General features: G+C 50.9%; 2 protein-coding genes across 2 annotated transcripts; both read left to right on the forward strand.

Annotated features, from left to right (window-relative positions):
* Positions 1–5,093: 5,093 nt before the first annotated feature.
* SAPIO_CDS0769 (putative UBX domain protein (Ubx5)) lies at positions 5,094–6,737 on the forward strand (the record flags this gene model as incomplete). Its single annotated transcript, XM_016783475.1, has 2 exons — positions 5,094–5,598; positions 5,677–6,737. The coding sequence occupies 2 exons, from the start codon at positions 5,094–5,096 to the stop codon at positions 6,735–6,737; spliced, it is 1,566 nt and encodes a 521-aa protein (XP_016646241.1).
* Positions 6,738–9,317: 2,580 nt separating this feature from the next.
* On the forward strand, positions 9,318–11,733 carry SAPIO_CDS0770 (Ste ste20 ysk protein kinase; the record flags this gene model as incomplete). Its single annotated transcript, XM_016783476.1, has 3 exons — positions 9,318–9,399; positions 9,465–9,495; positions 9,657–11,733. The coding sequence occupies 3 exons, from the start codon at positions 9,318–9,320 to the stop codon at positions 11,731–11,733; spliced, it is 2,190 nt and encodes a 729-aa protein (XP_016646242.1).
* Between the last annotated feature and the right edge of the window lie 771 nt (positions 11,734–12,504).

Consider the following 12,504-nt stretch of genomic DNA (forward strand, 5'->3'; position numbering starts at 1 on the left):
GGTACCTATATAGCTTGAAAGCGACCCTCCCTCTATGGCTACTTCTCGAAGAAAAGCGACAGGAACGCAAGTCCAAATTCCGGAGAGGAATTGAATGACGTTTCTAGGTCAGTGCTCTCTGGAGTTTCTGATGTGGAACATCGAAGGGAGGGGTATTATGGGGTAGCCTGGCATGAATTGGAAGGACCGGTCGATCCTCTCGAAAGAGAACCAAGGCCGGGTCCTTCCCCACCCTAAGGAGGTACTTGGAGGTACATTCGTACTTCGCAAGCACCCTTTGTCCAAAGGTACGAGGGCCTCAATCACTGACCCCAGTGACAAGTCAAGGCTCCTTCGAAGTACTTTTTTCCAAGGACTGCAAGCCGCATGGTTCACGTGGAACCAACGATGAAATCACAAATCAATCAATTCCATTATCATTACTGCCCATACCCTCCCTCCGTTTGTTAGGTGGGAAGCTGTGATATCGAGGTTAGTCGGAGACCATCATGACGGCTTTGAGCAGCTCTTTAGACAGATTTAAGACATGCAGGAGCTTGACATCCGGACATCGCCCCAAACAAATGCCAGATTTGATATAATAGTGTAGGGATAGAGAGATCTTCCTGTCGCCTAATTTTGGTACCATGCAGACAGTCGTCCAGCCCATCATTTAGACGGGATTCTCAACCCGAACCTTCCCGTTCAAGTTGGTGATCAATAATATATCAGTTCCTCTGGGATACAGCCGGGCATTGATGTTTGCAATGCAATTGATACCTACGAGAAGCTACTGACTTGAAAAACTTGGAAAGACGGAAGCCGGTCTGCGAGCCTCCCTTCAATTCCATTTGGGTTGACACGAGTAATGCTGTTGATCAATCGGACCTTCTTCAATGATACGGACAATTACAATCTGGCAGAACTTCGAAGGATCATTGGCACTAACCATGTGTGAGGGTTGATAAATGAACGAGAGACATCCTGTCTCTGGCCGTGAAAGCCTCGACAGGAGGTCCCTCGCAAGTGTTTGTCTCTTGAACACTTCTCTTGAATCATCAGTCACCACCCGTGACACGAATCTACTTGGTCGACGTCTCCAGCCTTCGAGGAGGACAATATAATACCTGGACCCTGGCTGGTGTTTCGAAACAGCCACGATTCAATTACACGTCTTTCCAGGAATTAAAATTCGAAACGGTCGGTCCAGGCTGTTTCGCCAATATGACCAGTCCGTCATCGATAAATGATGTTTGGGGACTTAGCCAGTCGGAAATGTCAACAGTCGATGAGGGAACAGTAGATATTTCAAACGGCGGCTCTCGGCTTTAAGTCCGGATAGGCACGATCTTTTTTAATCATTCTCTTTCACCACCCGAACCTCCGGAGAACTCCAACAGCAAGATCAAGAGCTCAGTTCCGCCAGTGCGGTTTTGGATATGGTAATCTACAAGTGGTGTACCTGTACGCTAGTGAGAACTTCATGCTCACTACCACCCCCTGTCCCTGAAGTCCCTCCAAAGCCGAAGGGGCCGGCTCCCGTGAACTGGCGATCGATTTCCCTCCGTCAAAGTACGTACTTAAGATCAGTGTGTGCAAACGGAAATATGACAACTACGAAGTAATTTAGTGTATTACTTCGTACTTGTCCGAGATCCTCTCCACACGAATGGTACCACAAATATGAGGAAGCCGGCATGTCAAGGATACCCTGGGAAAGTGCGTCCTTGGTGTCAAATGTTACGTTTCCTAAATATTTACGGCCCGCTCCATCGAAACGGTATTGCTTTCACAGGCGATACTAGAATGGGTATCATTGATTCGTGGCTTGGGTGAATGCCGACTAACTTCAACTTGTACTTCGTACACTCTAATGGGAAGGGAGAACCAGGCGAGTTGACAAAGAGGCTCACTATTTTTCACCTTCGTCGTTCGTCCCCATGAACGAAGAACACTGTTTCGACGATCCTCTGAATGCGCTGCGAGCCCCGGCCCCTTCTCGGGGACAGTTTGGTGACACTTGTTCATGCACAGACCGCCCACAGACAACGTTTTGTCCTGGCAGTCCTGGCAGTCCTGCAGGCCAAGAGATGGGGGAGCCAAAGAACGCGAGCACACGCGCTGTCCATTTCTTCGATGATGAAAGCTAGGCCCAAAAGGTTTCCGCTCCGCCTGAATCTTCCGTGGAACCGGATCAAGTCGCATGAAGGAGAAAAAAAGAACCTCGTGTGTTCCTATTACCGGAAGGCATGGAGAAGATAATAGCGCGCCGATCTTTTAGGCATTGCTAGCGCCTGAGATTTCAACTTCACTTCCATGTCCCCGATGACCGTACAGCCTGTTGGGGTATTACGGGATGAATCAATATCCGCGGCCTACTTCGTATGATAGTACCTTCGTACGAAGTAAACTATGATGGGGGATGGATGTCCTGAGCTGGCACCGTGAAGAGCATCAGATCTAGATTCTTGGTCACCTCTGTACTCTCTGTCTTGGCAATTGCACTGTGACTTGAGGTGGTGTACGGACCGACTGGAAGCTAGGGAAGAGGCTCTTTTCCCAGGCAGGAACCTGCAGGTCCTTATGCACCCGCAGATGATAAATGATTCGTACCCCTTGCATCAAATAGAGGAAATTGTCCGGCTGGTATGATCGTACAGCAGTCCGCGGGTGAAGGAATCGATCCTTCCATGCCCATCACCACATCACCACATGGCCTTTCCGAAGCCACAAGCTTTTTAACCCCAAAGGCTAAAGCGCCATATTCAGGCCATCCTGTGGGGAGAGAGAGCTCTTACACTCCCCCACCATCCTTATCATAAGAGCGGAAGAATATATTTTTCTTCCATTTCTTTTTCTTCTTCCCTTCTTTTCCCTTAATCCTCCATCATATTATTACCCCATGCAAGGCATGAATTGATTTTCGATTTTCGGTCAAACACATCCCACCAGGCACGGGTTCGGGAAACATCCCACTTCCAAGTGTTTCTGATCGATTCCTTAGGCCGGCCAACGACAGCTTGAGTACGTCAATTAAGATGGGCGAGTCTTAGACTCTCCCCGGTAGTGGCGAATCAGAAGCTGCCCTCTTGGTCTGTCGTGTTTTAGCTCCGCCACAGTGGATTGAGTAGATTAGAAAAAGCTAGTGTAGTGTTGTAAAGGGCGCAACAGCCGGAACCTAGAACCAATGTTCCTCGGCTACGGTGGGGATTTTTTGGGCTGGCGAGACCAAGCTCCCAACTGTACGACTTTGGAGTACCTGACACTGACTTGAGGTTCCTTGATGTTGTCTGCTAACAGACCACCGGTATTTGGTACGGAACGCAGGTACAGTGCATTCCCCCAGACTGTTGGTGGGACTGATGATGAAGGGCAGAAAACACCGTTGCCTCGCTCTCACCTGCCCTGTGCGTGCCTACCTAGCGAGCTATCGTACCAGCCTCAATGCAGCACCCGTTTTCTATTTGCCGTTGGGTGGGAAAGTGCAAATCTGGGGGACCTGCGTTACCCGTGACTGCGTCGGGGGAGAAATCACATGGCGGGGTGATGGCATTGGAGGGGCGAAGCAAGCTCAGGGTGGTGCTGTCAATGTCGTCTTCGAGAACATGAAACGACTTCTAGGACTTCGAGGTGGAAACTACTCGCAGCTGTCAAATCGAACCGAGTTTGAGTTATGGCGGATTTACTCTTGCAATCAGAACACAACAATGAAATAGGATTACCTTGATACACAAGCTGCGGAGCCGCTGGTTTAGAACACCCAAGGAAGGAACAATGCCAAGTTTCAACAGCATGAATCTGATTTCAAGCCCTCTCCTTCCACAGGCTGGATCTAATTCCAATCGTTCACATATTTCTAGTTTGGTTCCCCTGCTTCATTGTTCGTGAATGGAAGGGGCCGACGACCACGAGGATCGCGTTGCTCCGCTTGTAAACGACAATGGTGACGAACAACACTGCCACACCAGCAACCTGACGCCTGTGAAATGGAGGAATGGCAGGGAAAGAACCAAGGGCATCAAGTGGATTAACAATATCAGCAGTGTCTTTACAAGTTAAAAGGGAACACAATTCTCCACAGTCATAGACGGAGTTGGATGTTCTCATTCCTAACTTTAACTTTGATAAGGATATTGAGTACAATTGTATCAGATTGTTCTCGACGAGGTGATTAGATATGTATGTTATTAGACGAGTGCCTGAGTAATGACTGAACGAGCGACTGGAGCTGCCTAGATATCTAGCTAAAGGAGAAAACGAAAGAAATTATACGACTCGAATAGTATATACCATATATTACTCTTCTCCCGATATCGTCTTATAAAAGATTGAGCTCACAAGAGGGCGCACTAGAAGAGCTTGTTTCAATCGTTGATGCGATTGCAGTTGACTTTTGAGAGACAAGTTCAGCCTCAGAGCCTAATTGACCTGATGCTCTGTCAACAGCTGTTGACAGTCGATAACAGGTCTGGCCCTCTTTGCCCCGGTCATGCGGTTGCGTCACACTCTCAACCTGAAATTCGAAGCGCCATTGATTGATTGTCAAAGCCCCCTGCCTTTCCAAGAAGGCAACATTTATTGCTAACCTCTGCAATGACCATTCCCACTCCTTTGTGACCTGAACTCCGACCATCGCGTACAATATTTTCTCTCCACTTACCTAGTCGCCCGAGCCTTTGTTTCCGCCTCTCAAAACTCTTTGTGGCCCATCGACTCGCCTCCCACCATCCCTCGACCACCGTCTATAATTTGGGCTCTCCCAACCTGAGAACTGTGCAACAGATATTTTAGGTGCTTGTCGCCTGGCGTTCAGTGAATCGCTTTGGGGCCAGTTCCAGCTTCCTCTCTAACCTTCTCCAGCCTAGCATTTCCGAATCTCAGTATCAGTAAAGTCCGGACGTGTCTACATCGCATTTTCACAATAGGCGGGGACACGCTCTCCCTTTTTGTTGTCCAAAACCTACCCCTCCTTGTCCAATAAACCACCCCGCATCGCCACATCCAACATCCGGCGCGACAGTGTCCAACGCTTTCACTTAGATCCTTCCTTTTTACTCGATACCTCCCGAATCAACGATAAACACAAAAAAAAGACAACACCGGGTATACCTACCATGGCGGACGCGACCATCTCGAGTTTCGTCGACATCACAGGGTCTTCCGCCAACGTGGCGCGAGGTTTCCTAGAAATGACGAATAATGACCTCGAACAAGCTATTCAGCTCTTCTTTGAGAACCCCGATCTACAGCACAGCATTAACTCTGCTTCGGCGACCACACAAACAACTACCAGAAACGCTCCTTCTGGGACACATCGCCAGACGGTGCGCGAAGACGAGCATGGAGTTATCCACATAGACAGTGATGATGACGAGGACGAGGATGTCGATTCTGTCCAGGCCGTGGCTCGTAACGCGCAGGAGGAGGAAGATGCTGCAATGGCCCAGAGACTCCAAGAGGAGTTATTTTCAGCCCCTGATGACGAAATAAGGTCGCCCATTCGAAGCACCACGGAGACGTTAGTCGCACCTCATCCTGCCTGGGGATCGGGCTTTGATGGTGACGACGATATCCAGTCGGACCTTCTCGAGCAGCTACGACAGAGACAGGCCCGAGCCAGTAAGACCTCCCTCCCTCCCTTGGCTCGCCCCCCCAAATAGGCCGTTGAATGCTGACGATGTCGATTTGCTAATTTAGGACGAGCACCCAACCCATTTAACCAGTCGATTTGGGATGATCCAGACGCCCGACCAGGACCAGCCACGGCTGGCGCCCCCACTACCCGTGCCCAGCGCCTCACGGATCTGTTCCGACCACCCCACGATATCATCTCGAGGTTTTCTTGGGACGAAGCGAGGGAGGAGGGCAAGGATACCAAGAAATGGATCCTCGTCAACATTCAAGATCTGAGTGACTTCACCTGCCAGGCTCTCAACCGCGACATCTGGAAGGACAAGGCCATTAAGGAGCTGGTGGCCGAGAACTTTATTTTCCTCCAGTATTCGAATGAAGACGTCCTCGCGAGAGATTACATCACCTTTTACTTTCCCAACCACGAAAATCCTCAAAACTATCCTCACGTATCCATCGTTGATCCCCGGACTGGTGAGCAGGTCAAGATCTGGAGTGGGCGACCCTTCCCATCTGCGCTGGACTTTCACAGCCAACTTGTCGAGTTCCTTGACCGGTACAGTCTTAACGCGAACACCAAGAACCCCGTCGTCAAGGTGAAGAGCAAGCAGTCAAAGGCTGTAGATGTGGACCGGATGACGGAGGAGGAAATGCTGGAGATGGCGCTCAAGAACAGTCTAGCTCCCAACGGCGGCAGCTCGGAGAATCAAAAGTCGAATATCGTCGATCCCGACTCGTTGACAAAGTCGCCATTGCTAAGCGGTGGCGAGAGAGTGACATCGCCCCTCCGGGAAGCGACGGCCGAGCCGGAACTGAGCGCGAGCCAAAGTGCCTTTGCCGCCATCTCAATTACGAACCCCCACACCGAGCCCGAACACAATCCCGCAACGACCACGCGTATTCAGTTCCGCCACGCCACCGGCCGCATTATTCGCCGGTTCAACACGCAGGATCCCGTCAGAAGGATCTACGAGTGGTTGAAAGCGGAGCCTATGGAGGGCAAGGAAGGCGTTGAGTTTGAGCTCAAGAAGATGCCTCAGGGACATGACCTTATCGAGAACCTCGATGGTACTATCGAGGAAGTGGGGCTGAAGCAGGGAACCGTCATGATTGAATTCCTCGAGTAATGACACTCTTGGGGATATTCTGGGCTGGTTTTCTACAGGAGGTGTTATTTTCTTCCCCCCCCCCTCCTCGTTTCCCGCGTCTTTCTCTTACTCTCCTATGTTTCCTCTTTCTTTCGTCCCTTGTTCCGGTTCCGACGGTTTTTTACGACATGGCTTGTTTTTTTTTTTGCAAATATTAATAGAGAAGAGATGCTACGCTTTTTAGAGGAAATGAGGGATTCTTTCAGCTCGAATTATATCCGGGAATGCCGAGCAAGAGGACAAGGTGATGGATCTTCGGACCTAGGTTGAAGTGAGGTAAAAGGCGGAGATTGTGCCGTAAGCAGGTGATGATGAATTTCATGGCGATGACAGGCAAAGGTACAGGCATATAGAAGAGTGATGAGCCAGGGAAGACATATCGTGGGAGCGGCATCCCGTTGAGTATACCATCAATACATTACCAAATCCCTCAAGTTGAGAAACTATGAAGTATTACAGGCAGGCGATGCGAGGTGGCCATTTTCACGGATAAGTTAACGACGCGACGTTCGAGCATTCCCGAGTCTTGAATTTGCAGACTGGCGACGAAGAGAAAGGGAGGAAGAAGTAGAAAGTAACATGAGAAGGAGAAAAAAAAAAAAAAAAAAAAAAAAAAAAAAAAGAGAGAGAGAGAGAGGGGGTTCGCAGGTACGGTACATCGCCGACCAGCCACAAGGAGCAAGAGTCAGCTGGTTTCGTGCTCTAGACCATCGACCGCAGACCGCACTCGACCTATACAGGTATTACCTCCCTCCTACTCTCGCAGAGAAATCCGGGGAAGAGATCCATTGGATTGTACTTGGCAAGTATCCCGGTTGAATGTGAGGTGAGAAATCAATACTTCATGCTTTCGGTGTCTGTTTTGAAGCAGGTACAGGAATGAATGAGCCCTTGGATGTCTGTGCAACCCTCTCCACGACCGAATTTCCAGGTTTCCTCATTTCCCTTTTCCCTCCCAACGGACGCTTGTCTGCCAATGATATCGAGAGGACAGACTCTGGCTCATTCCCTGTTCTCAGCCAGGCTCACCTCACTCGATCTGACAGGCTCATTCGTGACCAATGAAGAAGGTAGTACGGCCAGGAGGTGGGGGGACGTGCAGGTCAGCAGAGGGCGGAGGACGTGTAAGGCGAAGGGACACGGGCGCATCAAAGTCTCGAAGGCCGCCAAGAGGTTTAGCTTCAGGTCCCGAAGAAAACGAAGAAAAGAAGCCGGGAGTCGACGGTTCCTAGGTCTTACTCTTGCTTCGTCGATTCCTCGAAAAGGGAGGGGGGAGGGGTTTGTGTGCTTGGTGAGACAGCGTGGGCGGAAGGCAACGACTCGGCTTCCGCCTCAGTCTAAGCGGGATTGAACGATAAAGTTGTCAAAGGTTCTGTTCGTCTTTGCCTCATCTTTGGTTCTCGGAGGATTCACTCCTTGCAGATGTTTGGTTGGCTGGTTGCTAGTCAACGCTGCAGGCTGAGACCTGAGGGTTTTACTGGCGAGCGAGGACCTCTCTCGTTGGGGTTTGTCCTCGTCGTTGCCTGGGGTCAAGTCAATTACTTCGTATCAATATTGAATTGGTCAAATCTGTGCCGTTTCCTCAATTCCGTTGTATTGGCGACCTTGGACATTATCCATATCCCCAGTATTGTGGTCAATTCAATAGCACCAAGTAAACAATCCCCAAGGTGCGCTGGCACAGAGGCGCGTGGTGCATCTGTGATTAGAGTGTCAAGTGTTGGATCTTACATAGGTACTTGTACGCTGTAGCCAGGACAACCTGGCACCTATAGGCTATGGAATAATATCGATGATCAATGTTGTTTTACTGCCTTCTTCGTCCTTCGTGCCGTGTTTTGACGTTGTTTAGGGGTGGTCCTTTTCTGTACTTTCTGTACCATAGAAATTGATCCCTTGGAAAGCCTGGTGCTCTGTCCTGCCAGCCTGGCTATCATAGTCTCTCTCCCATCAATCCTATCATCCTTGTCCTCGAAAACGATCACTACTTTTTTTACGCGTCCACTATTATTACACGCCCCCGTCCCCGGTCCTAGCGCTGATGGCGATCAATGATGTCGGTTGTTGGTCCCTAATGCTACGATAAACGATTCTACCCGTGAGCCCCTCCTCGATATCACCGACTTGATAATCCCCTCGAGGCGCATAGCTACTTGTAACTCAAGTTTCTCTTTGTCTTTCAAACAAGACCTCGGTCTGAGTTTTATTTCCTTCCTTCTTCGCCAGCCCAATTTTGACTTGTGACGACACCTGGCGCCGACCCCAGCCAGCACAAGCCAGACCCCGCAACAGTGCTGATTTCCTTCCATCGTCACTACTTCTCCCACCGCCTGCAACCACACGCCGCCAGACAAGAACGATCTTTCCAACCCCAACGACTGCGCCGTGTTCGATCTTTTTCTTTTTTCGTTACACTCTTTTTGTCCGACCGAAAGACGTTCTTTACTGCCTACCCAAGTGCCTCGAGAAGCGGAACCGACTGTCTCAGGCCCCTACGTCAATCCCTGAACATACCCCAGAAGAACCACACCGTCCCGAACCTGGGAGCACCAGCCCACCATGGCGGAGAGGGAGCGAGAGTACGAGGAGGGGAACGAGGCTCTTGACCCGGAGCTTCTCTACACGAAGGAGTACTGCATTGGTTCGTGATGTTGTCTACGTCCTTGGCTGTTGCATTATGAGAGCCCTAACAGAAAGCTGCTGTAGGCGGTGGAAGCTTTGGCAAAGTCTACAAAGGGTAAGTTTCTTGGTCTCCGTCCCCCTCCCCTGTCGATACCCTTAGGTCTCTCTTTCTCTTTGTCTTTCTCTCTCTTTTGCAGACCCACGGCTCTTCTCCGTCTCTCGGGGTTTGCTTCCTATTTATCTTGTGCTTTTGCTGACTCGTGCTTGGGCGGATAGGGTCGACAAGCGAACCGGTCAGGCCGTCGCGATCAAAGTCATTGACATCGAGAGCGCCGAAGACGAAGTCGAGGATATTATCCAGGAAATTGCTATCCTCTCCGAGCTTCAGTCGCCCTACGTAACTAAGTACTACGGCTCTTACGCCAAGGGCGCCGAGCTATGGATCGTCATGGAGTTTTGTTCTGGAGGTAGCTGTGCCGACCTCATGAAGCCAGGCTTGATTGGAGAGGACTATATTGCCATAATTCTCAGGGAGCTATTGTTGGGTCTCGATTATCTTCACTCCGACAAGAAGCTTCACCGAGACGTTAAGGGTACGCCGCTTCCTACGCTTCGGTTCTTCCTCCAACCAACACGTATTTTTGAGATTGACGGTCTGGTACTAACTCCGATATCCCTAGCGGCGAACGTGCTCCTGAGCTCTAACGGACAAGTCAAGCTGGCTGATTTCGGTGTGTCTGGCCAGCTTTCTGCAACCATGACGAAGAAAAACACATTTGTGGGCACTCCCTTCTGGATGGCGCCAGAGGTGATTAAACAGTCCGGCTACGACCACAAGGCAGATATCTGGTCGTTAGGTATCACGGCGCTCGAGCTTGCGAACGGAGAGCCTCCATACGCCGATATTCATCCCATGAAAGTTCTGTTCCTAATCCCCAAGAACCCTCCGCCTCGACTCGAGGGCAACTTCACGAAGGCTTTCAAAGACTTTATTGAGTTATGTCTCCAAAGAGATCCCAAAGAGCGGCCCAGCGCCAAGGAGCTGCTACGTCACCCCTTCATCCGCAAGGCGAAGAAGACTTCGTACCTGACGGAGCTCATCGAGAGGCATACTAGGTATATGGCTACGCACAAGGGCGAAGAGGAAGACCACATGGAAGGACACGAGGAGATTATGGAGAGGCAGCCCGTAAACGAGGATATGTGGGACTTCGGTACCGTTCGGCTGGTTAACGATCGGGGCAACGTCGTTCACAGGCCTAGTCTGAATCCCATGGACGATTCAGCCACGAACGCGCGTGCCTCTTCGCGACCTTATGAGCCTCAGGATCATCATTATGGAGAGCAGAATGCGGGCCCGGCGAAGGTACGGGACTTTGGACTCGGCCCTACCGTTTCAGATACTCTCAAGGCAGCCGGGAGTGGAACGTCCCGGCAAACCTCTCCCCAGAGGAAACCCCTCCCTACCGAAACGCCTCCATCGCCCATTAGGGTACCCCTTCCCGCCTCACCAGAGAGAAGACGCGACGACACGTCTAGGCGGGTTGTTAAGCCCATGCCACCAATTCCTCTTGACCAGTCGGCGGATTACGACCACCTGCTACAGCAACAACTCCAACGTGATATGGGAGTGCTGAGTCTAGCACCGGTTATCCAGGCCTCGTCAGCCGGCTCCTCTTCGTCGGCGTACGCGTCGCTACAAAATGGACCAGAGCTGCGACCCTCGTCATCCAGCTCGCGCGTAGGTCCTATTGACCTACCAGAGATACCCCCCTACAGAGGCGGCAGTGCCGCCTATCAACAACAGAATCCATCTCAGCATAGATTGCCCAATCAAGCACCTCAAACTCAGCTGCGCCAAGTCTCTGGCCAAGCTTCCGCGCTTCCACTCCCTCCGAAGCACGCCCAACAACATTATCAGCCCGTACAGGTACCGACCCAACCCCCCGGCCTCCTGTCCAAGGCCCAGCCCCCGAGCGTGGCGGAATCCAGCGCCGCGCTTCTGTCGTCATTCCCCTCCCCGGCGCCCGCCAACCCTGACGGCGACCTCGACGCTCTCAATGACGTCATCTTCCCTGCGTTGGAAGAGGCCTTGAAGAGGAGGCAGATCCGCCTGCAGACCGTGTGCCGAACTGCTCCGGGAGCGGCGCCTACACCTCGACAGCAACGCGCAGAGGCGGCGCACGAGAGGATCAGACACCTTGTGTATAAGCTGGCCCACGTCTGTAAGGAGATCGACCACTATGACAAGGCTGAGCCGGTGGGTATGGGTAGGGACGTGGGCATGTTCCTCGAGGGTCTTCTCGAGGAGATTCTTGTGAGAGTGGAACCATTTGATGAAACTGAGGTGTAAAGGCGATAGATGGCAACAAAACTGGGGGTTGGCGTTTTCGTGGTTCTGTCATTTACATGCAAAAGACGGTTCTGGGGGAGTTTTCTTTAGGCACGAAGGGCCAGCAGGCATGGTCGGATGACTTCATTGCCCTGGCAAAGCAAAGCAGGGCAAATGGAGCCTGTAACACCCTGATAAGTACATTCATCAGGGCATGGTTATGGGTGTTTCATGTGTTGTGTTCGGATATGGGATGGTTTTCCTTTTATTTCTTTTTTTTCTTTTTCCCCTTTTCTTTCTGTCTTTTATGATCAATGGCGTGGGTGAGCGAGCATGGTTGGCACTTGTTTCTTTTCTTCATGTAGTAGAGGCCTTTGGCCATTTCATTATGGACGAAGCATATTCCGTTCATAGATTCTATTCTTATGTTTGTTTTGGTTTTACTTGTCTGGAATGTGCTTTGGGGGAAGAAGTGGGATGCCTCAGAAGTGGATGTTGCTTATATGCTCACTGGCCTAGGTATGTGGTATGTTACTCTGTTACTCTGTATATAATCGGCCTAGACATTGCGAGGTCTTGTGTTTAGTATGAGGTTTGAGGCAATGTTCTCGAGCTGCGGTCGAGGCGGCTCAGCTGTCGACCGCGCAGTGAATAAATATGACTACACTGTACGCACATACCGATATATGTGTTCTTTTACAGTGCGAATATATAACTCAGTCTCAAGCTCTCTCCGCTCCAGAAGCAGGTACGATTTGCCGCATCATCTCCCAACGTCACTCAACGCTGCCT

The sequence above is a fragment of the Scedosporium apiospermum genome (genome assembly GCF_000732125.1).
Source record: "Scedosporium apiospermum strain IHEM 14462 chromosome Unknown SEQ_SAPIO_0033, whole genome shotgun sequence".
Classification (NCBI taxonomy): domain Eukaryota; kingdom Fungi; phylum Ascomycota; class Sordariomycetes; order Microascales; family Microascaceae; genus Scedosporium; species Scedosporium apiospermum.